At 41.0% G+C, this 27,956-nt stretch overlaps 1 protein-coding gene across 2 annotated transcripts in view; it reads left to right on the forward strand.

Annotated features, from left to right (window-relative positions):
• Positions 1-27,956, forward strand: part of prex2 (phosphatidylinositol-3,4,5-trisphosphate-dependent Rac exchange factor 2) — a 73,120-nt gene that overhangs the window by 44,165 nt on the left and 999 nt on the right. The window contains exons 26-39 of one of the 2 annotated variants that reach the window (XM_088321923.1): positions 208-384; positions 1,762-1,856; positions 2,003-2,085; positions 2,199-2,289; positions 3,794-3,922; positions 4,011-4,052; positions 5,087-5,184; positions 6,079-6,222; positions 6,286-6,388; positions 8,262-8,405; positions 8,470-8,584; positions 13,298-13,364; positions 14,760-14,950; positions 26,593-26,695. In XM_088321923.1, coding sequence (XP_088178049.1) covers positions 208-384; positions 1,762-1,856; positions 2,003-2,085; positions 2,199-2,289; positions 3,794-3,922; positions 4,011-4,052; positions 5,087-5,184; positions 6,079-6,222; positions 6,286-6,388; positions 8,262-8,405; positions 8,470-8,584; positions 13,298-13,364; positions 14,760-14,950; positions 26,593-26,695 — 1,582 coding nt within the window. Of the gene's footprint in view, positions 1-207; positions 385-1,761; positions 1,857-2,002; positions 2,086-2,198; positions 2,290-3,793; positions 3,923-4,010; positions 4,053-5,086; positions 5,185-6,078; positions 6,389-8,261; positions 8,406-8,469; positions 8,585-13,297; positions 13,365-14,759; positions 14,951-26,592; positions 26,696-27,956 lie in introns of both variants that reach the window. The other variant, XM_088321922.1, reaches the window with a different exon arrangement.

Consider the following 27,956-nt stretch of genomic DNA (forward strand, 5'->3'; position numbering starts at 1 on the left):
TGAACATTGAACACATACACTGCCATTGACAACTATAGAAGTCAACTTGTACTCATTATTTGAGGAGTGAGTATAATTTTTATTATAGGCTCATATATAATGTATATAAAATTGTTCCCTTTGTACTCTGTGGGTCCTCTCAATTACACAACAAAAGGAACCTTTTTTTAAGGTTTTAAAAAAACAGTTTTTTTCTCCTCCATCCAGCCTGCTATCATGCATCACATACCCAGCATCCGAGGGGAGGACCACAGAGAGTTCGGTATCGGCCGAAAGCGATGGCGACAAGGCCGAGCGCAACGGGAAAAAAGTCTGCTTCAACGTGGCGGGAGACGAGCAGGAGGACTCGGGCCACGACACCATCAGCAACAGGGATTCCTACAGGTAAAACATATTTAGCTACACCCCCGGGATACGACATAAATCTCAGGTAGGGGAATGCTAAATAATATTGCTAACAAATTCTAATTAGCTAGTGTGTCCTGAACCCCCGGTACAAAATTTGATAATAATAATATAACAAAATAGTATAATATACATGTATCTATTAAATAACATGTTAAAGAAATATGAATATAAATGTACAGGAAAAATTCAATTTATTATTAACAATTATTATTATGACGTGACTTGAGCTGGTACAGTAGAGTAGTGGGTGGATGCAGAGGAGTGAGGCACGGGGAGATTCGAATTAGTCCCAATAGTCACATGATTAAGGCCATGCAACTTAGGTGAGAGTACAATTATATTTCTTGATAATCACTAGCTTAGTTTCTATGGTTATTATGTTTTCGAATTCTCACCTTAGCAACGCTGCAAGCCTTGTGACACATAATTTATAAATACAGTGCCAAAAATACAGTATTGTATCGTACTAACTCGAAAAGTCTTGACGAACACGCGAGATGTCTCATCTCATCTCATTAGCCGTACCGCTTATCCTCATTAGGGTCGCGGGGGGGCTGGAGCCCATCCCAGCCATCTCCAGGCAGTGGGCAGGGGACACCCTGAACTGGTTGCCAGCCAATCGCAGGGCACACGGGGACAGACAACTCACTCGCTCGCTCATTCACACCTAGGGACAATTTAGACCGGCCAATCCACCTGAAATGCATGTTTTTGGAATGTGGGAGGAAACCGGAGTGCCTGGAGGAAACCCACGCAAGCACGGGGAGAACATACAAACTCGGCACAGGAAGTCTGGAGCTGGATTTGAACCCACGACAGGTTCCCATGACATGAACTGTGCCGCACAAGCGCTAACCACTGCGCCGCCGAGATGTCAAACTTCATAAAGGGAAAGGCATTGTGGGACGCAAACCAATAGCACATCAGCATTTAAATGACGTTGACCAATAGCATGCATGCATCTTAGCGAAAACACTGTTTATGTCGTTTTGTGGGGGCAATGCAGTAAAGAGGAGGTAAATGTAAATGGTCTGCATTTATATAACGCTTTTCAAGTTAATGAAGACCTCCCAAAGTGCTTTACAATGTGCTTCACACTTACCCATTCACACACACACTCACACACCAATAGCAGCCATGCAGTCATGCAAGGCGCAGACCTGTGAAAAAATATCAAGTTCCACACTGTAAAGTGAAAATGTTGTAAGGTGAGGATGCTGTATCCTGGAGTAGCTACTGTATTTTTCTCATCTGCAGTGTTAAAGCTTTTAATGGAGTTATTCCCTCCGTTCACCTCTAGAGGGAGCTCACACTTTCTAGTTACTCATGTTGTATTTTGTTTATCTTTCTCAGTGACTGTAACAGTAACAGGAACTCCATCGCGTCCTTCACCAGCATCTGCAGCAGCCATTGCAGTTCCTACGTGCACAGTGACGAGATGGACTCAGGTACATGCTAATTTCGTTTTTAGTTAAGTAGACACTCGAAATCTGGAGAGAGGACATCAATGGATTTCCAACCTGGGAGAGTGCAAACCCCAGATAAGAAATCTCAACATGTTATAAAAGGCCTTTTTCTTTTTACGTGACGACAGGGGACGAGATGATGTCCAGCGTGTGGTTGTCTCAGGAAAAACAGAAAAAGCTTCACATCTTCCTGGAGCAACTTTTCAGCCAGGTTAGAAGATTTTCCATCCTTTAGCTAGTTAGCTAGCAGGTTTAGAGTGCCTCACTGTCATGTCAAGTGGGGGAAGATGTATTATTATTATTTTTGCCCTTTCATAAACTCAGGTGGACTCGATAAGCAGCATGCTGCGAGGGACTGTGGTGACTCGGGCATTCGAACAGACCAAGTGCTTCACGCCGACCAGGGGCTTCCAAGGTGGGGATGAGACAGAAATGCTAAGCTAATGAGGCTATTTTCCGATTTTATGTTTTTTGGGGGGGTTACTTATGACTTTATATTCATCTATTTTTTGTTTTGTTGATATATTATTTATTCATATTTATTTTTATTTATACTATTTTAAAAAATATATGTGTGTATAATTTCATTCATTTATTTATTATTTATTCACTATATTCTTGTTTTCTTTTTTTCGAATTTATTCATAATCATTTTTTACTTATTCTTATATAATAATCATATATATATAATCTCATCTCATCTCATCTCATTAGCCGTACCGCTTATCCTCATTAGGGTCGCGGGGGGGCTGGAGCCCATCCCAGCCATCTCCGGGCAGTGGGCAGGGGACACCCTGAACTGTTTGCCAGCCAATCGCAGGGCACACAGGGACAGACAACTCACTCACTCAGTCACACCTAGGGACAATTTGGACCGGCCAATTCACCTGAAAATGCATGTTTTTGGAACATGGGAGGAAACCGGAGTGCCCGGAGGAAACCCACGCAAGCACGGGGAGAACATACAAACTCCGCACAGGAAGTCTGGAGCTGGATTTGAACCCACGACAGGTTCCCATGACATGAACTGTGCCGCACAAGCGCTAACCACTGCGCCGCCGTGCTGCATATATATAATATATATATTATTTTTATTTATTTTTTATTTATCTTCCCCTTTTCTTGAATTGTTTTGTTCTTTATCCCTATTTATTTTTCATAATCTTACAATTATGTTTTATTTGGATTCCTTTTTTTTTTAAATTTTATTTATTCACCTTTTTAAAATTTGACCACTATTTATTATGTTTTTATTATTTAATTTATTTTACTTATCTGTATTTACAATTTATCAATACACATGTTTAATAATTTAACCATTTTGTTTATTTGTATTCAATATATTTTTATTTAAATTTGATTATGATTATGTATTCATTCTATTTATTCATCCTTATTAATTCTTTAATTTCTTTATTATTTATATTCTTATTTTTTGGAATAGTTTTACTACTATTTATTTTCTATGTGTTTCATTTGTTATTATTATTTAATTATGTAAATGTATTTGCGATTCGATTTGATTTATTTATTTGATATCTATTCACTTATATTTGTTTTTTTCTATTGAACTGTCCATTAAATGTATTTAAATATTTATTTAGTTATTTAAATTTGTTAATGTCTTTATTTTTGTGTACGAACCTTTTTTTATTCATTTGTTTATTTATTTACATTCATATATAATTGTTTATGTATTTATATTCATTTTTTTAATGTATGTTTTATCTTTTCTATAATTTAATTTTTCTTTTTTTTAATTATTTTGTTATTTTTATGTATGCATTTATTTGTTCATGAATATTCCATAATAAATGCTGAGTTATTTGTTGTTATCTAGTCAAGTATTTTAATTTTATTCATTGTATTTATTTTATTTCATGTATTTTTTCATATACATATTATTTTGTTCCCCCAAGAATTTCAGCAAGAACTGGAACTCAAGCTGAACAACGCCAAAAAGTTGCGTCTACATGTCAAGCAGGATCCGTGGAATCTCCCCGCCAGTGTTCAGGCGCTCACGCAAGTCATTGGGAAATACGTGGAAGGTATATTTTGATATTTTTATGTAAAAAATCACTTTGATTATTCTACCCAAACTCACTGTGACATCTATTTTGGTGAAATTGCACGCAGAAGTGAAGACGAGGCTTCTCATGGTCTTGCTGCCGTATGCAGGTTTGCATTAACTCCTTACTCGCCCCGGGTGGGAAGAAATCTCACCATCAATAATGCATACAGTGAAGAAAATAAGTATTTGAACAACCTGCTATTTTGCTATTTCTCCCACTTAGAAATCATGGAGGGGTCTGAAAATTTCATAGTATGTCCACTGTGAGAGAGATAAACTAAAAAGAAAAATCCAGAAATCACATTGCATGATTTTTTAACAATTTATTTGTGTGATACAGCTGTAAATACATATTTGAACACCTGTGTATCATCTAGAATTCTGACCCTCAAAAACCTGTTATTCCGCCCATTAGAAGTTCACCTGCACTCCATGTATCATCCTGAATCAGAAGCACCTGTTTGAGGTCGTCAGCTGTATAAAGACACATGTTCATCCCATACAATCAGTAAGACATGAACCTGTAACATGGCCAAGACCCAAGAGCTGTCCAAAGATACCAGAGACAAAATTGTACACCTCCACAAGGCTGGGAAGGGCTACGGAGCAATTGCCAAGCAGCTTGGTGAAAAAAGGTCCACTGTTGGAGCAATCATTAGAAAATGGAAGAACCTAAAGATGATGGTCATCTCAATCAGAGTGGTACCCCATGCAAGATATCACTTCGTGGGGTCTGAATGATTCTAAAAAAGTTGAGGAATCAGCCCGGAACGACACGAGAGGAGTCCGTCAATGACCCGAAAGAGCTGGGACCACCGTTTCCAAGGTTACTCTAAACCTGACTGATGTAGAGAAGATTTGTATAAAGGAGTGAAAAACTACAGGAAACGTTTGACCTCTGTAATTGCAAACAAAAGCCACTGTACTAAATATTAACATTCATTTTCTCAGGTGTTTAAATACCTATTTGCAGCTATATCACACAAAATCAATCGTTTAAAAAATCATGCATTGTGATTTCTGGATTTTTCTTTTTAGTTTATCGCCCTCACAGTGTGAGAAATAGCAAAATAGCAGGGTGTTCAAATACTCATTTTCTTCACTGTATATATTGTAATAATTTAATAACAATCTCCCGCAGATTCTGAGATCCAGTTGCGTCGAGATATGGTTTTTTGTCAGACGCTGGTTGCCGCCGTATGCGCTTTCTCCGAACACCTAATGGCCGTTCTCGATCAGGTAAGTTGGATATCAGCAAAAAATGGAAAAACAGGGTAAAAACACTTTTGATTTAAATAAATGAAATAGAAGTTTGCTGCTTCTAAATAATACATAAAAATGGCTTAAATCTAATTATTAAAAATTAGGGGAGAATATATTACTAAAAAATTAATTAAAAAGAAGAAAATTATTTTAATCACACTGAAAATAAATTGAGAAAAAATAAGGGCCCAAAAAAGGATAAAATAAATGTCAAACCAATAACAAGTACCAAAAAAGGGAAAAAAATCTTTAATTGTCATTCCTCTGTTGTAAATTGTATTTAATTAATACAATTTAATCAAATTTACTGATTACTCAACCGACCACTAAAGTACAGGCAATATTAAAATCAATCGCTATAGCAAGTACTGGGGTTTTGATATCGTTATTTGTATCGACATTTTTTTATATATATATTTTTAAATAACATTTAATTAATGGCAATGTATTATTCCTTTAATATCTACTCATTGATTGTTTAATTGGCCACTAGAGGGCACCCGATACTAACATTAGGTACCATTGCGAGTACTGATGGTTCTGAAATTGGTACATTCCATGCATTATTTATTTTTATTTTTGTTTTAAATGCATTTAATTAACAACAATTATTATTACTCTAATTTTAACCTTATGTCAAATTGACCACTTGATGTAGTTGATACTGGTATTAGCTATGTTTTCGTTATTGTTTTTTTGTTTTTTTTTAAATATTACTATTAATATTTGTTAATTTATTGTTCCTCTTATTGGCCACTAGGTGGCGGCTAATACCAAAATCAGCTTTATTGGGAGTACCTACATTTTTGATATTGGTACTAGTATCTGCATTTCATTATTTTCTATATAACTTAATGTATGTATCTGCAGTTCCACCAAGCAGACAAAGAATCACAATTGGAGCAGGACCCCCAGGACCTGCTGGAGATTCAGGAGGCCAGCCAAAGATGGCTGGAGCAGATAGCCAGCGTGGGGCTACTCTTCCATTTCCAGTCGCTTCTCTCGCCAAACCTGGTGAGAATCCCTATAGGGAGAAAAAAGTACGAGAATTATGAATTTTCGCCGTCGTTTTTCCAGACAGATGAGCAGGCCATGCTGGAAGACACTCAGGTGGCGCTGGTGGACCTTGAAAAAGTCACCTTCTATTTCCAGCAGTTTCAAGGGGAACCACGAGTGGCCAGTATGTCTTTCCTTACATGTTTTGTTCAGTTACAACTAGTCCGTATTGGATTTCTTGGCTTCATCGTAATGGCACTCTGTGTGGGAATGTTTCTAGTGTTTTTTTCAGGTTTTGTTCTGTTAGAGCTAGTTGATGTTGGTAAATTTGTAGTTCCATCGGCGCGTATGAGTATGTTTCTCATCATGTTTTGTGCAGTTAAAAGTTGCTTTCCTACATATCCTAATTTATCCCCTTTAATATTTGGTTCAGGCAGGACTAGTCTTTGTTCCAATACATGCTAGCTCATTTCCCTTTCATGTTTTGTTCATTTAGAGTTAGTGAGTTAGTATTCTAAGATATCCCGCATCCTCTACTGTTCATGTTCTATTCTGTTAGAGCTGGTTGATGCTGGGACATTATGCAGTTCCACCCACATGTTACTATGTTCCCTGCGTCTTCCGCTTTTCATGTTTTGTTCGGTTAGATTTTGTATTCTTACATATCCTTGTTGTCCTCTTTCCATGTTTTGTTTAGTTGGAGCTCGTTAGCAATGTCTTTATTTTCTATTTTTTTGCCATTGGTGCTTTGATGTTGGAACATTATTTAGTTGTATCCAAATGAAAGTATGTTCCCTGCACCCCCCTTCTTTTAAGTTATGTTCAGTTACAACAGGTATTGATTGTCATGGTTTCCTTCAATAAATTTTTTTCAGTTAAAATTTGATGGTATCCAAACATATTCTGCCTTGCCTTTTTGTTTTTGTTTAGTTCCATAGTGCAGTGGTTAGCACATTCGTCCAACACGCAAAAAGTCCCTGGTTCGAGACCGCGTGGAAACATGTTTGGTTGGAGAGGGATGGGCGCCATCAGGCTGTATTTGCCCAAGACACACCACAGGAAATGGTGCCCCTACGGCCCTTGTGGTGTGGGATTTAACCACAGTCTTCCAATATATGTCCTGCAATGTATTTGTTCAGTTGGAGCTAGTTAGTGTCCCAAAATATTCCGTGTTGTCTTTTTTATTCAGTTAGTGTTCCAATATGTGTCTTGCATCTTGTGACTTTCACGTTTTGTTCAGTTGCAGCTTGTTAGGGAGCCTTAATATTGTTTCTTATGGCACTTTCGTTCTGTCCACCTATAAAAATGCTGCTTGTCTAACCCCTCTTTAATGTTTTGTTCTGTTAAAGCCAGTTGATATTGGAATGTTGTCTGGAGGTTATTCTATTCACATCTCAGAATGTACCCTGCATCTTCATTCTTTCAAATTGTGTTCAGTAAAAACCAGTTTGTATTTCACTATATCCTGCCTCTTCTAACTTTAATGTTTTGATCATTTAGATCTAATTGGTATTTCGTTATTATGGTTCAGGGTTGCATAGTCAAGGCTGTGCTGGAGTAGCTTTGTTACCTCTTAATTCTGAAGATCCTAAGAAACTTTGATGTTCTGTTCCTTTACTTATTGTTATTTGGGTCTCATCTTTAAAAATTTTTAGTCAAATTTTTCTTGGGACAACAATTTATCTGGGCAGCGCAGTGGTTAGCGCTTGTGCGGCACAGTTTATGCCATGGGAACCTCCTGCGTGGGTTCAAATCCAGCTCCAGACTTCTTGTGCGGAGTTTTGTATGTTCTCCCCGTGCTTGTGTGGGTTTCCTCCGGGCACTCCGGTTTCCTCCCACATTCCAAAAACATGCATTCCAGGTGGATTGGCCGGTCCAAATTGTCCCTAGGTGTGAATGAGCGAATGAGTTGTATGTCCCTGTGTGCCCTGCGATTGGCTGGCGAGCAGTTCAGGGTGTGCCCGGAGATGGCTGGGATGGGCTCCAGCCCCGCCGCGACCCTAATGAGGATAAGCGGTACGGCTGATGAGATGAGATGAACAATTTATCCTCCCCAGACATGCCCGTGTGCTACCACGTGGAAGGCTCCCGGCAGAACTTGAAGGTTTTCCTCCAGCTGGAAAATTTCTACTTTTCTCAGTTGCCTGCTCGGCTGAGGAACGGCAGAGGCGTCAAAATTTACCCTGTGCTCTTCACACAAGGTACTTTTATTTATTTTAAGGACTTTTTCATGCATAATTCACATTAATATATATCATTTTATAGCACTGGAGAGCATGGAGGGCTACTACTACAGAGACAATGTGTCCGTGGAGGAGTACCAGGCCCAAATCAACGCTGCCTCGCTGTACAAAGTCAGGCAGTACTACAAGAAATTCAGGTACAAAAAACTATAAAATTCTTTCCCTTTATCATTTTTTTGCTATTCACTGAGAGCCCAACTTAAAGGAGACATATCACTAAGATTTCAAGACATTTCCAAACAATCCATAAGCTTAAAAATCCCACCTTATTTGCAATGCTTATTCCTTTATAAAATGGAAAAAGTAACTGGACTCGTGGTGCTTTCAAAGACCAGAGACAGGGTCGGAATGGTTGAAAGTTTAAAAATAATATTTGGTCTTTGAATGTTTTTTTTTCAACTCACTTGAAAATAAAAAATTCTCAAGTTGAGATCAAATCTATGGTGCAAAAAAACGGATCACTCAATTAGTCTTTGCAGAGGATAAATAATTTACGTATCTCTATCTACCAAATTATTATCTCTTCATCATGTCATGCACGTACTGTGTGATTTGCATTTACAATTTTCTGAGGGTTGGATTCGAGCATCATTTTTATCCCTTTCTGTTCTGGTTTATCCAAAGAAATGGAGAAATGTCACGTCTCCAAGCTAGCGACATCTGCTTGTTGCGCGCTAATTAGGAGAGAAAATATTGGGACCACAAAACGGGAAGTACAGTATTAAATGAAATAAAAAAGGCATTTTAATAGCGAGGGCAAAAAGTATTTTTGAGGCCCAGAATATTACGTTAAATTGTGCTAATTCTTTCTGATATTAGCAATACTTCTTTTAAGCTTGTTCTTCTATTTTTACCAACAATACTCCTCTTTTATTTGACCCTAATTGTTTTGGAGGCCTAGTATACTAATGTTGCAGGCTATATGTAGTGCTGGGGTTACCATTGTGGACCAGGTATTCCCCACCCTTCCAGGATACCAGGCTGCAATGGATGTAGCATTCACAAATAATACACAGATATTGTCAACATAAAATATAGGTTATTCATATGCTATAGAATAGAAGTGTGTTTTAAGCCGAGATTTAAGCAGTTCCACTGAGGTTGCGGATCGAATCTCAGTGGGAAGAGCTTTCCACAGCACCGGGGTTCGAAAAGAGAACGCTCTCGAACCTGCGGTTTTCTTCTTGGCTCTTGGGATCACTAGTAGACCAGCATTATCAGAGCGAAGGCTCCGGACAGGCACATATGGGGAAATTAAACCAGGCTTGTTTAAAAAAAATCCAATAAAAAAAAAAAATCATGTACGTAAAGACACTAATCAAGGTAATTGTTTTTCATTGTTATTATTTTCAAATTTAATAGAATCAGAACAACATTTAGAACTGATCTGTAGGCTACCTAGATTGGGGAATACCCGGTCCACTATAGTTACCCATGGGGGATTACCCAATGTGCGGTCCCTTCTCAAGGTTTCTTCATTTTCCTCATATTGAGGTTTTTGAGTTTTTCCTCGCCCTCATGTAGGTTATAGATCAGGGGAGGGTGTAATAATAGTCTGTAGTCTGCAATAGTCTGTGGTTTGTGGGGCCCTTTGAAACTGCATGACTTGGCTAACACTAAATTGAGCTAATTTGTTTGTGTTGTCAATACTACTTTTTACATGGTACTTCCCCTACTTTTACAACCACTACTTCTCTTTCGACCCAATTGTTTTGGAGGCCCTTTATGCTAATCTCGCTGACGCTTAACTGAGCTAATTCATTTTCCTATTAGCACAATTTTTTTTAAACTGCTTCCTCTTCTTTAACAGGTACTACTTCTCTTTTTTAACTTTGTTATATGAGAAAAAAACACTCTTATTAAAGTCGCTAATGTGCATTAGCTTGCCAGCTAGCCCCTCGCGCCAACCAATCAGCTGTCTCGCCCCGCCGTCTTGATTTAAGCTCTCGGATCGAAGACGTGTTTGAGCTAATTCCATTCTACTATTAGCACTCCTTTTTTCAAGGTACTTCTCCATTTTCAACTAAAACTTCTCTTTTTTGACCCAATTGTTTTGGAGGCATAGTATGCTATTTGGGCTAAGGCTAAATTTATATAGTTTCTTTCTACTATTCGAACTGCTTCTTTGAAGCTACTTTTAATATTACAACTAAAACTTCTCTTTTATCAACCCACTGGTTGTGGTGAAATAGTATGTTAGTTTAGATAATGCTAAATTGAGCTAATTTATATTTAGCACTACTTAAGCTACTTGCTCTACTTGCTACTACTACTGTTACCACTTCTCCTTTTTCTACCCTAAAACACTCCTATTAGTGTCACAAACATGCGTTAGAGCGCCAGCTAGCCCCTCACGCTGAGCGCCCCGTCGTCTTGATTTAAGTGCTGGGATCGGAGAAGTGTTTGAGCGACGATGCCGGCTTGAAGCAATTACACGCACCGTTATTCCGGCCACTCGATTGGCTTTTCTTTGGGAAATCTGATTTATTGGGTGCTAGGACAGCAGCTGCACTCTGGCCCTAAGGTGCGATAGGTCGTTGAACAAGATTTATGGAAAGTATTTTATTTGGGTGGTATGTTTTCTGACTGTCATCAGAAATTATGATGGATATCTTTACATTTATTATATATTTTTATTATATATTTTTGAAATAGATACATTATATATAAATTTCATATATATATATATATATATATATATATATATATATATATATATATATATATATATATATATATATATAGTATAGTATTATACCAGAGCCATATCCCCCTAGTGGGAGGTGGCTAGAGTCAAGAACACATTCACATTTTTGCCTCTTTCTGGGAGATTGATACAGAGGAGGGGATTCCCAGCCCCCTTGCTAAACCCAACTGATATGTTGCAACATCTCGTTGGGAGTCATTAGGTGACCAAACCCCCCCAATTCCAACCCCTAATGCCGAGCGGCAAGCAGGGAGGCAACGGGTACTAATGTCGTAAGTCTTAGGTTTGACCCGGCCGAGGCTCGAACCAGAAACCTCCCAGTTTCGGGGCGGGCGCCCTACCCCCCAAGGCCAACGAGCAGTAACTGTAATAATATAAAATTAGTCCATCAATTGTATACGTGCCTTTCGTAGTGAAATATGTTTTTATAGTTGGATGAACCTAATATTTTCTCACTCCTAAAAAAATAAAATAAATAAATAAAATAAACAAACTTTCCTGTGTAGAGTTTACATGTTCTCCCCGTGCTTGGGGAGAAGGTTAATTGGCCGGTCCAAATTGTCCCTAGGTGTGAATGTGTGTCCTGCGACTGGCTGGCAACCAGTTCAGGGTGTCCCCTCCCCACTGCCCGAAGACAGCAGGGAAGGGCTCCAGCACCCCCGCGACCCTAGTGAGGATAAGCGATGCAGATAATGGATGGATGGATGGATAAATAAATAAAAATAAAAGTGATTTAACTAATAATTACATATTCATAACTAGTTTTGGGAATAGAGCCGATATAAATTCAGCAGTTATAAATAACGGCATTATACATAACGTCACATCGCTATATTTTTCAGAAACGGTGTCATCTAAATAAAAAACAAATCTGCCGTTACCATTAATGGCTGTCGAAAGTGGTGCGTTACCTTGAATGAAGCAGTCTTCTGCTCTTCTCCGAGTTGTTTACGTCACGTCTTCTCTGATCATGTCACCTAGTATTTACATAATAATAACATAGTAATAAGAAAGTAATAACATATAAATTAATCTGTCAATTATATACGTTCCCCTTTTCAGGAAACATGTTTCTGTAGTTGAATAAACCTAATTTATTCATACTCTTAAAAAAAAGAAAAAACTACATCCATCAATTACATAATAATAACTCGTAAATACAGGGGATTTTAATCGAAATAATGTATTGACGCCAAACTCCACTACATAATATACTGTAGTCATACATCAATGAGCCTGTCAATTATATACATGCCCTTTTTCAAAAAAGATATTTTTGTAGTTAAATTAACGGTAATTTTTTTCCGCTTACGAAAAAAAGAAAAAATTGTAATGTCAAATGATTATGTATTATTCCAAATCTAATAGTTACATGATAATAACATAGTAATAATATGGCAATAACACATCACTTATCCCGTCAATTATGTATGTGCCTTTTTAGGACTAAGATGTTTTTGTAGTTGAATATTTCCTAATTTATTCCTGCTCCTGAAAAAATATAACATTGCCAAAACAAATCAAACTAAAATCCAATAGTACTAATCAGTAAAAAAGAAGATAAAACTCAAATATTCAATAAAGTTATCATTGTCAAGGGATTTTTAATTATAATAATGTATATTTTTAATTAACCTATCAAAGATGTACAAGATATATGCAAACACCGGGAACCCATTGTTGAGAAAGATGTTTTCGGGGTTGATCGATCTCGATTGGAGCACCACCCCGAGAGATAGCCCAGTAATATCATAGTAAAACACAGTAATACTATGTAACTTTGGCCGACATATTTCTACTAAAATAAGTTATTTTGGCTAGATTGAAGATACCCCTACTCCTGCCTTCCCAACGTTGTCACATCCCCTCTAGATCTACAGAAAAGGCGCACCATTCATCATTATAACTGCCCGGCTCTTTAAGTAAAAGCCCGTGTGATTTTATTACGGGCACTTTAATATAGTGCAGTGCTGCTATTTTTAGCCCTGCTAGCAGTTAGCAAACATTCGATTGAGTCACTCACTGCTGAGTTGTCCCTAGTGGATGATACTGGAATTGTTTTTTTTTTTTGTTAGCAGAAATGAATGGCCAGTTATCTTTTTTGGTCGTTTCTTAAAGTGACAGTGTGCGAATTAACACACAGGGCTTTCGACATGGATCGGTCTAACATGCCGCCAAGTTCTGCCACCAAGTCTGCACACATTAATAAGGTAAGGTTTTTCATCCCAAATATATATAATATATATATATATATACACACACTGGTTTACAAGGCGAACCCTCACCGGAGTAGTCCAAAAAACAAAACAATAACAAGTATCGGAATTGTGCTTCGATTTATCAGTAAAAATATATTGCAGATCACAATTGTAAAGCATTGGATGCAACGGGATTCGAGCCCGGATCTCGGCGGGGAGAGCACTAGAGCACTCGGGATACAGGAAACACACAAAAAGTTATTACGTTTAATTTTACGTCACGCGATTTTTAGTCAGTACCATGTTATCATTTATGGGTTTTGAGTTATTTATGGATATTCAGGGTTTGTATGGGTGCTTGAAATCCTATAACTGTTTTTGTATTTTTGTAGGATTTTTCTTGTAGTTTTTCTGGGGTGTATTTGTAGTATTTCCATCAAATTTTGGTACTATGTAGTATTTTTGCAGTATTACTGTAGGTGTATTTCTGTAGTATTTCTGTAGTAGTTTTTCTGTTGTAATATTTCTGTAATAATATTTTTCCATTCTAGCATTACTCTCCTGGTATTTCTGTAGTATTTCTGTTGTAATATTTCTGTTGTAATAATTCGGTAGTATTATTTATGTATTGTAGTATTACTGTAGTAGTATTTTTATAGTATTTCTATAGCATTTTATTATTTTCAGAATGAAAAGAAAAAATAAATTAAGTCCCAGGTTTTAAGCACCAAGATAAATATTTACTTTTGTAGTAAATTCACAGTATTTTTGTACTCTTTCTGTTGCAACTATTTTGTCATAGACATACATTACCGTAGTAGTATTTTTGTAGTATTTCTGTCGTAATATTTTTGTTGTGGTATTTTTGCAGTATGGTATTACTATTTTTCTAGTATTTCTGCAGTAACAGCTTGTAGTATTTCTGTTGTACTTCCATATTAGTAGTTTGTAACATTTCTTTGTAATATTACTGTAATTGTATTTTTGTAGTATTCCCATTGTGATATTTCTTTAGTGTTATTTTTGTATTATAGTAATACTGTAGTGGTATTTTGCAGTATTTGTATAGTATATTTTTCTTTTTGGAATGAAAACTACATGATATATTAGGTCCCTGTTTTTACGTACTAAATTTGATATTTAGTTTTTTTTTATTTATTTTTTTAGTATTTTTGTCATAGTATTTTTGTTGTAAACAAACCAAAAACACATTTTTCGTACTACTTTATCTACTATCATACATATTTTTCATTTTATTCTGACAATTTTTGGGGGGGCGGGCCGCATGAAAAAACTGTAGTTTGCTCACACCTTATATATGTGTATATGTACTGTATGTATGTCTATGTGTGTGTTTTTATATATTTGTGTGTATTTATATTCCATCTTTGTGCCCGCCACCCCCAGCTGATGCGCCCACTGAACGCTGTGGACGAGCTTTTCCGTCTTCTGGAGAGTTTCATCCGCTGCCGGCGTTCGGCCGCCTGCCCTAACACAGCCTGCGGGGCTTCCGGTGTAGGACTTCTGGGCGTAGCTTCGGAACTTTGCTGGCGCTTGGGCGCCGCCCATGTGGTCATGTGCAACAGCGGCGTCCACCGGTGAGTTCTGCCCTCCGTCTCCCCAAGGATACATTTTTACTCCTTGGTCTGCATGTAAAAGCAGCAGCCTGGTTGTTTTTTCCAGTTTTTTTCAACTGTAGCTCCTTTGTGTCTCCGTGGCTGTGTTAGATAAAATGGATGTCATTTAATTCTGTAAGAAACCTATTTTTTGTCTTTTGTATGGCTGGAATGCCAAAACTTAACATGTTGCCTTTTCGCCATTGTATCCACTGCTATATATTGTTTCCCAAAAGTCTCAAGAAGCAAACAAAACATGAGGAAAAAAAAAAAAACACTGAAAAAGAACCTAAAAAAGACGACCAAAGAACAACCCAAAGAACAACCTAAGAGCCACTGAAAAATAACCAAAAACGACCAAAGACAACACAAGAAACAAAGATCAAAAACAGTTTACGACCAAAAGATGACCAGGGAACAATTGGAAAAAAAAAAAAAAAGGATAAAAAAACGCCCAAAACAAAAAAAGACCCCAAAAACTGCTGAAACCAAGATAAAAAAGGACCGGAAATAAAATCCCCCAAAACGCAAAACTATCAAAAAAACAAACCAAAAATTGATTAACCAAAACCAACCGAAGAACAGCTGAACGACTAAAAATGACCCCAAAAGGACCCCTCAAAATGACCCCCCAAAAAAACAAATAAAGACCAAAAAAAAATTGGACCAAAATTTTCTAATAAACAATCAAACAACGACCAATGTCCGAGGGCCTCTGCGATATTTAGCCAGAATTAAATAAACAGACAAAAACACCTTTGCTATAACCCAAAGTCTCTGTCCTTAGTCTCTTCAAGTAAAATTAGCCAGATGAAAAAACAAACACTCACTTTCTTTAGCCCATCATTTCTGATTTGTTGCAACAGACTGCTTTGTCACTGCCTGTAGTCCACAATTAGGTGGAATAACAAAACTGAAATTTGAGTTGTTATTGACTATAGACTCTGCTTTGCGGCTATAGCCTATTTTGTCACTGCCCTGCATCTCCTCAAAGATAACTAGCCTAAAAGATAATATAAAACACTCACTTTAGCTGCAGTCGGTTTGTCCCGGCCCATAGTATATTCCAAAACAATTAGCCAGAATTACAAATATAAATGCCCTTAGTCTCTCCAAGGATAAAATTCTGAGCACTAGAGTCCACAGTTTTTTCTTTGCTGCTAAAGTATGTTTTGACACTGCCCTTCGTCTCTTCAAAAATAACTAGCCTAAAAGATAATAAAAACACACATTTTTGCCGAAGTCTATTTTTCTGCAGTCAGTTTTGTCCTTGCCCATAGTCTCATCAGAATTATAAGACAGAATTACAAAAACATACTTGCTATGATTGCTAGTCTTTGCTTTGGTGCTTTAGTCTGTTTTGTCACTGCCCTTAGTCTCTCATAGGATATGTAGAGAGGAATTGCTTTAAACTATATTTGATGGGTTAAGAATTGCGTCACGCCCTGGACCCTTGAAAACCTTTCTTCCCCTTTTGTAGAGCTCATAGTTTTGTCCTCGAGCAAAGAGAGAGAAAAAAAGGGGTACCCAAGGGCCTTCTTTGTCCCAATTGTCCAGGGGCAAAGGTCATCCAGGCGGTCCAGGTCAGTGAGCCTCCTTGGGTTTCCAACCCCGGAAGAAAAAAGTGAGGGCAGACGTTCAGGCCTGCCTTTTAAATGCATGATGTCATCGGTCATTGCAAGCATGTCTTGTGAACTGTTGGAGTATCCTGTTGACGCTTTTCAAAATAAAGCACTCCTATTGATTGATTACAAATGAACACTTTGGGGATTTAAATCTTTATTATACACCTGGAGAGTCTGGTCCCTTCCTGTCGATTAAGAAAACGTCTTTGTCAGTGTAGCGCGCCCTTGTGTTTTAGTTTACTGTGTTCTATGCAATTCAATACTCCAGGCGGAAGCCAAATTAAGAAAAAGGAAAAGAAAAGGTCTTGTGTTATGGGTTGAGTCTTTCTAGGTTCTCTCTTGTTTTGGCAGAGTCTGTGGCTGGAAATGGTCATGTCAGGACCAGAACGGAGACAGGACCCACTTGCGTTACGTTTCTCTCAGTTTTATTGGAAGAAAGGAAAGGATTGCACCCACGATCCGGTGATTGCTGGTGAAGCAGGTCGCTCTGAACGCGGAAGTTGGACTTTCGTGGCGAGCGATGGCACTGTCGGGAATGGAAAAAAACGGGTCAGTGGCCGGGACAGGAGAGTATAAAACGTGGTCGGGATCAGAAACGAGTCGAAAGCCAGGAGAGGAGAGTAGACGTGGTCAGGATCAAAAAACGGGTCGAAGTCGGGGAACAGACGGCAGCAAAAATACGTGTGAGTCAGGCCTAGAGTAAACTGAGGTTCGCAGACGGACTGACAAAAGGTGACAGACGTGTGTTTAAACATTGACAGGGAGCCAATCAGAGTCCGAGGCAGTTGGCGCCAATGGAGCGGGCACAGGTGCATCACATCTGTAATTATGACAGGTCAGGGTTTGTTTTTTGTAGCAGGGTATTCCCCCTACTGATAATTAGCCAGAATTTCAAAAATATATAACATACTGGCTATGGTCCATAGTCTTTGCTTGGCTGCTAGAACCTCGTTGCCACTGTCTTTAGTTTCTTCAAGGATAATTAGCAAAAATCCTCAGAATAAATACTTACTAAAATTGATAGTCTCCGCTTTCCTGCTATAGTTTGTTTTGTCACTTAGCGTAGTCTCTTCAAGGATAACTCGCCTGAATAACAATTACACACACAGATTTGCTGCAGTCTGTTTTTCTGCATTTAATTTTCTTCCTCACGATCTTCTTTAAGGAAAAAAAACAGTAAAGGGATGATAAAATATTATGCCGGTAATAAACTCGTCGACTCGTTTCTATTGTCTCCACTGTTTAGAGACGAGATAGCAGCAGGTAGCATATCTTATTAGACGGAATTCATCGTAAAAGTATCTCGGAATTTGCAGTCTGCAGTCGAGAGGTCCGGGCGCTCGCCTGTCGGGCCGCGGTGCGTTCAAACAGCAAACAAAATCACGTCGGGGTAATAAAGTGGCACAAAGTTTCCATTAGCGACCAGCTCGGCGTGACTCCTCCGAGTCATCAGTTACACCGAAGCTCTCCGGCGGGCCCGAAAGATATGGACCTGCCACAGAGTTGGAGGAGGAGGGGGGTAACAAATGATCGGAATATTTCCGTCGCACCACCCTGATTGATGAAGCTCAGAGAAAATTAGCAGTGGCTGGAAATAGGAAGTAAAAAATTGGCTGTCTTTATTGAAATTGTTCCCCTCTTATCTTATCCAAGAGTAAGACTTCGGTCATAAATAGAGGAACGTTACTTCATGACTTATAGCAAAAATGTATTCAATCTATTCAAAAATATAATGTAAAAAAAAAATGATGCTGCAGCTAAATAGAGACTCTGGGCTGCTATTTGTATGTGATTATTTCTGGTGTCTTAAAGAGACAGAGGGAGCAAACAAAAATGACTTGGTCCACTCTTATCCAAAAAGAGACTTAGGGGAGTAAGACTTCTGTCATAAATAGAGGATCAAAGTTTGTGACTTTTTACAAAAACAACACAATCTAAACATTATCAATTCAAAAATACAAAATCTCAAAAAATAGCCGCTGCAGCCAAATGGAGACTCCGGGCTGCTATTAGTGTATGATTATTTCTGTTGTCTTAAAGAGTCAGAGGGAGCAAACAAAAATGACTTGGTCCATTCTTATCCAAAATGAGACTTAGGGCAGTAAGACTTCTGTCACTAATAGAGGAACAAGCTTTGTGACTTTTAACAAAAATGAACACATTTTAAACATTATCTATTCAAAAATATAATCTCAAAAAAGAAACGGCTTCTGCAGCCAATTGGAGCTTCTGGGCTGCTATCTGTGTGTGATTATTTCTGGTGTCTTAAAGTGACAGAGGGAGCAAAAAAACACCCCACTCTTATCCAAGAGGAGACTTAGGGCAGTAAGACTTCTGTCATGAACAGAGAAACATTACTTTGTGACTTTTTACAAAAACGACACAATCTAAACATTATCTATTCAAAAATACAAAATCTTAAAAAAACAGCTGCTGCAGCCAAAAGGAGACTGCGGGCTGCTATTAGTGTATGATTATTTATCGTGTCCTGAAGAGTTGACGGGAGCAAACAAAAATGACTTGGTCAAAAAAATAGTTCCACTTTTATCCAAGAGGAGACTTAGGGCAGTAAGACTTCTGTCATAAATAGAGAAACATAACTTAGTGATTTTTAACAAAAATTATATAAATCAAAACATTATCTATTAAATAATACAATATCAGAATAAAATAGCTCCTGCATCCAAATGGAGATTCTGGGCTGCTATTAATGCGTGGTTACTTGTATTTCTGGTGTCTGAAAGTGACAGAGGGAGCAAAAAAAAAAAAGATTTTGTCAAAATAAAATTGTTTCAGTCTTAGCCAAGAAGAGACGTAGGGCAGTTAGACTTCTGTCTCTAAATAGAAATAAACAAGGTCACAAAAATCTGGAAATATCTCAAATAAAAGCTTTATTCCGCAGTGAGCACTTCTTCGTCTTTATGTCTTATGACCTCCCTTAGCCTCTTTTGTTGTTGTTTTTTATGATTACTCTTTTGTCTCTGGTGCTCTGGTGGTTTCGGACTTTGCAGGGGTGTAAAGTGGATTGGAACGGTGGCCATAAATCACCTTCTTCCGCCTCCGATAAAGCCAGAGAGAAGGAGCAAGGGAGGATGCTGGGCACTATTTCTTCATCTTGCTGTAGAGATGTTTAAAGATTTTTTTCGTTGTTGTTATTAATGTTGAAAAGACGGATAAAACATTCCAACAGGTTTGTATACTTTGTATAAATTCCGCCACTAGAATAAGAATACTTTATAGAAACATCATGTAATTACCATGTAATTACATAGTAATTACACAATTGTTGTACTACCATCTGCCGACATATTTTTCCGCGCTGTTTTTTTTTTGTTAAATCCTTTTGCAGAAAAGTCTGACCCTCGAATATCCCGCTGGATCGATAAAGTGAAAGGTCGCCTCGCTCGCTCTCATAAATGACTCAGACGCTTTCAAACCCATTTTTTAAAAGATGCACTCTTGATAAATATGCCCTGAAAAAAAGGTTAATTTCATGAAAGTGTTTTATGTGAATCTCAGGGGAAATCTGAGGATTTTATCTCAATAAAGTTTTAGTTCACAATAGAGACAATATATATAATATACAAATTATACATTCTCCTCCTTGATCTGCTACCTTATCGTGGTGGAGGAGTTTGTGTGTCCCAATGATCCTAGGAGCTATGTTGTCGGGGGCTTTAAGCCCCTGGTAGGGTCACCCATGGCAAACAGGTCCTAGGTGAGTGGCCAGACAAAACGCAGATCAGAAGACCCCTAATGATGAGAGAAAACTTTGGTCCTCGATTTCCCTCGCCCGGACGCGGGTTACCGGGGCCCCCTTCTGGAGCCAGGCCTGGAGGTGGGGTCCGCTGGCGAACGCCTGGTGGCCGGACCCTTACCCACGGGGGCCGGCCGGGCACAGCCCGAAGGGACGACGTGGGACCCTCTTCCCATGGGCTCACCACCTGTAGGAGGGGCCAAAGGGGTCGGGTGCGCAGAGAGCTGGGTAGCAGCCAAGGGAGGGGTCCCTGGCGCGACGATCCCCGGCTACAGAAACTGGCTTTTGGGACATGGAACGTCACCTCTCTGGCAGGGAAGGAGCCCGAGTTGGTGCGTGAGGTTGAGAAATTCCGACTAGATATAGTCGGACTCACCTCTACGCACGGCTTGGGCTCTGGTACCAGTCCTCTCGAGAGGGGTTGGACTCTCTTCCACTCTGGAGTTGCCCGTGGTGAGAGGCGCAGAGCCGGTGTGGGCATATTAATTGCTCCACGGCTCGGCGCCTGTACGTTGGGGTTCACCCCGGTAGACGAGAGGGTAGCCTCCCTCCGCCTTCGGGTGGGGGGACGGGTCCTGACTGTTGTTTGTGCTTATGCACCAAATAGCAGTTCGGAGTACCCACCCTTCTTGGGGTCCTTAGAGGGTGTACTTGAGAGCGCGCCCCCTGGGGACTCCCTCGTACTGCTGGGAGACTTCAACGCTCACGTGGGCAATGACAGTGAGACCTGGAGGGGCGTGATTGGGAAGAACGGCCCCCCTGACCTTAACCCGAGTGGTGTTTCGTTATTGGACTTCTGTGCTCGTCACGGTCTGTCCATAATGAACACCATGTTCAGACATAAGGGTGTCCATATGTGCACTTGGCACCAGGACACCCTAGGCCGTAGTTCGATGATCGACTTTGTCATCGTTTCATCAGACCTGCGGCCGCATGTTCTGGACACTCGGGTGAAGAGAGGGGCGGAGCTGTCAACTGATCACCACCTGGTGGTGAGTTGGCTTCGATGGTGGGGGAAGATGCCGGCCCGACCCGGCAGACCCAAGCGTGTTGTGAGGGTCTGTTGGGAAAAGCTGGCAGAATCTCCTGTTAGAAGAAGTTTCAATTCACACCTCCGGCAGAACTTCGCCCATGTCCCGAGGGAGGCGGGGGACATTGAGTCTGAGTGGACTATGTTCCGCGCCTCCATTGTCGAGGCGGCTGATCGGAGCTGTGGCCGCAAGGTAGTCGGTGCCTGCCGCGGCGGCAACCCTCAGACCCGTTGGTGGTCACCGGCGGTGAGGGATGCCGTCAAGCTGAAGAAGGAGTCTTATCGGGCCTTCCTAGCCTGTGGGACTCTGGAAGCAGCTGGCAGGTATCGGCTGGCCAAGCGGAATGCGGCTTTGGCGGTTGCCGAGGCAAAAACTCGGGCGTGGGAGGAGTTTGGAAAGGCCATGGAAGCCGACTTCCGAACGGCTTCGAGGAAATTCTGGTCCACCATCCGACGTCTTAGGGGGAGGAAGCGGTGTGCCATCGACACTGTGTATAGTGCCGATGGGGCGCTGCTGACCTCGACCCGGGACGTTGTAAATCGGTGGGCGGAGTACTTCGAAGACCTCCTCAATTCCACCGGCACGTCTTCCTCTGGGGAAGCAGAGCCTGAGGACTCTGGGTTGGGCTCTCGTATCACTGGGGTTGAAGTCACCGAGGTTGTCAAAAAACTCCTCGGTGGCAGGGCCCCGGGGGTCGATGAGATCCGCCCAGACTTCATTAAGGCTCTGGATGTTGTGGGCGTGTCATGGTTGACGCGCCTCTGCAACATCGCGTGGACATCGGGGACAGTGCCTCTGGACTGGCAGACTGGGGTGGTGGTTCCCGTCTTTAAGAAGGGGGACCGGAGAGTGTGTTCCAACTACAGGGGAATCACACTTCTCAGCCTCCCTGGTAAGGTCTATTCAGGGGTACTGGAGAGGAGGGTCCGCCAGGAAGTCGAATCTCGGATTCAGGAGGAACAGTGTGGTTTTCGTCCTGGCCGTGGAACACTGGACCAGCTCTATACACTCTTCAGGGTCTTTGAGGGTGCATGGGAGTTTGCCTGTCCGGTCTACATGTGTTTTGTGGACTTGGAGAAGGCATTCGACCGTGTTCCTCGGGAGGCCCTGTGGGGGGTGCTTCGGGAGTATGGGGTACCGCACAGTCTTATCCGTGCTGTGCGGTCCCTGTATGCCCGGTGCCAGAGTCTGGTCCGCATTGCCGGCAGTAAGTCGGATTCGTTCCCGGTGAGGGTTGGGCTCCGCCAGGGCTGCCCTTTGTCACCGATTCTGTTCATAACTTTTATGGACAGAATTTCTAGGCGCAGCCTTGGCGGGGGTGGAGTCCGGTTTGGGGGCCTCAGCATTGCGTCACTGCTTTTTGCAGATGATGTGGTGTTGTTGGCTTCCTCAGCCCGTGATCTTCAGCTCTCGCTGGAGCGATTCGCAACCGAGTGTGAAGCGGCCGGGATGGGGATCAGCACCTCCAAGTCCGAGGCCATGGTTCTCAGTCGGAAAAGGGTGGTATGCTCCCTCCGTGTCGGGGAGGAGGTCTTGCCCCAAGTGGAGGAGTTCAAGTATCTTGGGGTCTTGTTCACGAGTGAGGGTAGGATGGAACGGGAGATCGACAGACGGGTCGGTGCAGCGTCTGCCGTCATTCGGACCCTGTACCGGTCTGTCGTGGTGAAGAGGGAGCTGAGCCGAAAGGCAAAGCTCTCGATCTACCGGTCGATCTACGTTCCTACCCTCACCTATGGTCATGAACTTTGGGTCATGACCGAAAGAACTCGATCCCGGATACAAGCGGCCGAAATGAGTTTCCTCCGCAGGGTGGCTGGGTTCTCCCTTAGAGATAGGGTGAGAAGCTCAGTCATCCGGGAGGGACTCGGAGTAGAGCCACTGCTCCTCCGCGTTGAGAGGAGCCAGTTGAGGTGGCTCGGGCATCTAATAAGGATGCCTCCTGGACGCCTCCCTCGGGAGGTGTTCCGGGCATGTCCCACCGGCAGGAGGCCCCGGGGACGGCCCAGGACACGTTGGAGAGACTATGTCTCTCGGCTGGCTTGGGAACGCCTCGGGGTCCCGTCGGATGAGCTGGAGGAAGTGGCTGGGGATAGGGACGTCTGGGCTTCCCTTTTAACACTGCTGCCCCCGCGACCCGACCTCGGATAAGCGGAAGACAATGGATGGATGGATGGATGGATGGACAAATTATACATTTATTGTTATTTGCCGTATGTATTCGTGTATAAGGCACACCCTTAATTTTTTTATTAAAAATCGGTCTAAAGTCCGATCAGATACCCCAAAGTGTTGTTTCGCTCGCTGCGCATTTTTGCGTTTGTTTATATATTTCACGACGACTTTGTTTTCTCCATTCTCTAAAATTCATCTCTGGTTCACGGTCCACGGATCCCTTACTGCCTGGATGGTGAGTGCATCACTGAGTATTCAACTCTGGACAGGTTTCTTCTCTGCTGTTGGTTCCTAGCTTGTTTTTGGTCCATTCCTCGATGTTGTGGGCCGAGTTCTTCTTCTGCACCCTTGGACTGTGCCCTGGAGAATAATCTTGGCCAGTCCTGATGATCTTGTGACGTGACTGTACCACTGAAGTTTCCGTTAGCGCAGTTGACAGCAGTTCTTGGTAGGGTCCAATGTGCCCTCTGATAGTGTTGTGCACCTTTCCGTTTGTCACATGTTTTAAGCAGCTGATGCCTAGAAGTTTCCTTTAGCATCGCATCTCCATGACCTGGGTTTTCTTTTCCAGTTTTGCTGTAAGAATCCACGTCTTGCAACCATAGAGGTCGACTGAAGTAAACATTGATTCCTTGAGTCTGATGAGTTTGATTTCACTGCTAATGTTCTTGTCCTTCCAGATGGGTTGAAGTCTGGCAAAGGTGGCTGTGCGTTAAGCTGTCCATGATTTATGGTTCTGACAGGTCCAAGATATTTGAATTTGGTGACAGGTTCAAGCTCTTGGTGGTTGATCTTGATGTTTGTGGTAATACCCAGGGTGTTGTTGGTCATTTCCCTCCTATACGGAGTTGATGCTTTGTCCAGGTGATTGACCAGATCTCTGAGTTCTTGTTCTTCTCCTGCCAGTCGAGCAATATCATCAACGAATTGGAAGCAAGTGATGTTGTGTACCGCAGTGCTGACTGTATCGTCATGTTGGTCCAGTGGTTCGATCATGATCCTCTCCGGGAAAATGAATAAAGTTAAAGAATGCAGCCTTGTCTGACACCGACTGTGGTTTGAAACCACGCTCCAATGGTACATTTGATCATTACCGCACTGTTGGTATTGGCGTTGTTAGGAATTAAACTGTATTACAAATGTAGCATTTACCAAATTGTTCGAATTAGTTATCTGACTCCATTAATCAAACACAAACTTTATTCTCCTAACAATGCATGCTCGTTTCTTAATTTTAGGGAAAAAATATTGACAAGAGACAGGCATTTTCACACAGGGGCAGATTTATTTTCTTAAATTATCTAGCTAAGTGAATTCCATCCAATTAGCCGAATTATTGTCGCTCGAGGCTTCCTCAAGCCTCCCATCTCCCGTTCTCCGATCTGATCCCCCGTCTGTGTCTTTCCGTCTTCTGTCTTTTTGACACGTCGGGGGTTTCTCCTCACGTGGCCTCCATCTAGTCGCCACCTCCTCGCCGAAAGACGCCGCCACGTCTAGACCGGTCAAAACATTCCCGCGCGCTTCCACATCATCGGGACTCCGTTCTCCAAACATCGCCAACCACCTGGGTCATAAACTCTGTTATCAGCAGAACTAAACAAAACATTCGCATTCAGAACAGCGTGACACGACCTTAAGCCTCTGTGAAAAATCTTCATTGCATTCAATAACTGTACTTTGTATTATATTAAATCCCTTATAGTCAAATAAATAAAATAAAAATTCCTTCAGCGTACAGCTGTTCAATGTTCTGAACCTGTTTCTGGCATATGTTGTACATCTTCATGGTGGCCTAAAAAGCGGCTTGCCATACTCAGTCAAACACCTTCTTGAAATCAACAAAACCGTGAAAGTGTTTTCTCTGGTTTTGTTGTAAATTCTCACATAGGATGCGCAGATTAAAAATCTGTTCTGTGGTGCTCCTTCCCTCCCTGAAACCAGCCTGTTCTTCGGCTAGAATGCTTTTCAGTCTGTTCATGTAAGACCTTTAGTCTCTGGTACTGTGAAGAAAAATAGTGGGATGAGATCAAATGTAATGCCTTTTCATAAGCAGGGTTGGGTAGGGTTACTTTAACTGGATTACTTTCAATTACTTTTGGATTACTCCAATACCAAATATGCTAATAAAAGACAAAATAAACTAAATATGAATAAAATGACTAAATTTTGTGCAGGCTTGGGGAGTAATGGAATACATGGAACGGCAAAAATGATGTTGGCAAGCTGTTTGGACTTATTTTCTTTTTGTTTCTGTCGCATTTTATGTTAGTTTAGCCGGAAATCAAAGAGATTAAAGCCAGGAGAGAAAGCTAACCACGTGTTTCGAGTCATAATTTTATACATATTTAGTTTCTTTTGTCTTTTATTAGCATATTTTTCGTATTGGAGTAATCCAAAAGTAATTGAAAGTAATCCAGTTAAAGTAACCCTACCCAACCCAGTCATCAATATCACTGGCAGTTTAGTGGTTAGGACTAGGCGCTCTCATCCCCGTGACCCAGGCTCAATTCCTGTTGCAACCAATGTTTTGAGATTAATTCTTTTAGATTGATCAATTATTGAACAAATACTGTAACGCACTTTAGTAAAACTTGATGTATAACTGTGGGATCTATGTCGATCTCTTACATGTTTTTGGAAGAGCTATTTTAAAAGTTGGCTGCTCGCTGAAAAGATACACCAGGCATTTTGTCTTATTTTACAACTGCAGTTGGAGAGAGAAGCGCCGGGCCTTCTGCTTGGCCGTGCTCCTTAACTCTGAGGGGGGCCCCTCGGGCCCAAACTGCATTTATTTAGATAGAACAAAGACAGAGGAAGAAAGAAACACCCCTTTGGGCGGTACCAATATTTGAAACAGAAACCTGATTCCATCTGGTTTAGAGATACACACTTTTCTGGGGAATTCCACCTTACAATAACGCACACTCAAACTTTGAGTTCCTTTTTAAGTTAAAAAAATAAGTGGGTTGTACACTAATGCAGGTAAATTCTCTTCTACATTCTAGTATTGGTAAACTATACATTCATGTGATTTCCCAGGTGTACCCTGAGCGTGACGCTGGAGCAGGCCACCTTGTTAGCACGTAACCATGGGTTACCGCCTCGCTGCATCATGCAGGCCACAGACGTCATGAGGAAGCAGGTAAAGGACACACCAAGCCGGCTACCCAAATGCCACGGATCAAAAGAAATGGATAACGTAACGAAAAGGGAAAGGTCTTCGCGTGTGTCAATATTAAGGCGGCGCTAAAGACCACTGTTCCATGCCCACCACGCATTGATTTTGCTAGTTCATAACATTTTCAGGAAGATTAAATGGATAAAACATTTGATTATATCAGATATGAATTTTTACAATGGAAGGAAAATCGATTGGCAGTATCATCTGGATTTTCTGTGTGGTATCTAGGTACCAATGAATAGCTGCTAGGTAGTATAGAAATAGTGGATCGAAAAAAACGAATACAGACCTCAATTAGAAGGCACTTTAGTCGCTAGATTGTAGATACGTTGGTAGGTAAATAGGTTACACAGGTTAAGTACATTAGGTAGGTAGGAAGGTAGGTAGGTGGGGTATGTAGGTTCGGTGAGGTCGGTAGGTTCTGTAAATTAGGCAGATGTGTTATATGGTAAGGTGGGTAGGTTAGTTAAGTAGGTTAAGCAGATACCTTAAATTTGGTAAAGGAGGTAGGTTTTGGTAGTTATAGATATGTAGATGTAAGTAGGTTAGTAGGTGTAAGTCGTCAGGTTTGGTGAGGTAGGTAGGTTAGATTGTAGGTCAGTAGATGAGGTGAGGTACTTCTGGTGAGGTAGGAAGGTACGTAGGTGGGTTATGTAGGTTAGATGAAGTAGGTCGGGTAGGTAAATTAAGCATATGTGTTATATGGTAAGGTAGGTACTTAGTTAAGTAGGTTAGGCCGATATCCGAGATTGGTAAGGTAGGTAGTTTAGGTAGTTATAGATAGGTAGATGTAAGTAGGTAGGTAGGAAGAAGTTGGTAGGTATAAGTTCGGTAAGGTTGGTTTGTTAGATTAAGTTTGTAGGTCAGTAGATGAGGGGAAGTAGTTTGGGTGAGGTAGGAAGGTAGGTTGGTGGGTGAAATAGGCGTGGGTCAGGAAAATTAGGCAGATATGTTAAACTGCTAGGTTAGGTAGGTATAGATAGAAAGGTTGGTCGTTGAGGTAGGTTTGCCGGTCGGGAGGTGAGGTAGGTAAGATGAAGTAGATTAGTTGAGGTAGGTAATTTAGGCAGATATATTGTATTGGTAAGATAGGTAGGTAGGAAACTAGGTAGGAAGGTAGGTAGGTGGGGTATGTAGGTTAGGTGAGGTAGGAAGGTTAGGTAAATTTGGCGGTGTGTTATTTGGTAAGGTAGGTAGGTTAGTTAAGTAGGTTAGGCAGATA

This window comes from Urocampus carinirostris, chromosome 18 (genome assembly GCF_059441175.1).
Source record: "Urocampus carinirostris isolate Australia breed hairy pipefish chromosome 18, RoL_Ucar_1.0, whole genome shotgun sequence".
Taxonomy (NCBI): domain Eukaryota; kingdom Metazoa; phylum Chordata; class Actinopteri; order Syngnathiformes; family Syngnathidae; genus Urocampus; species Urocampus carinirostris.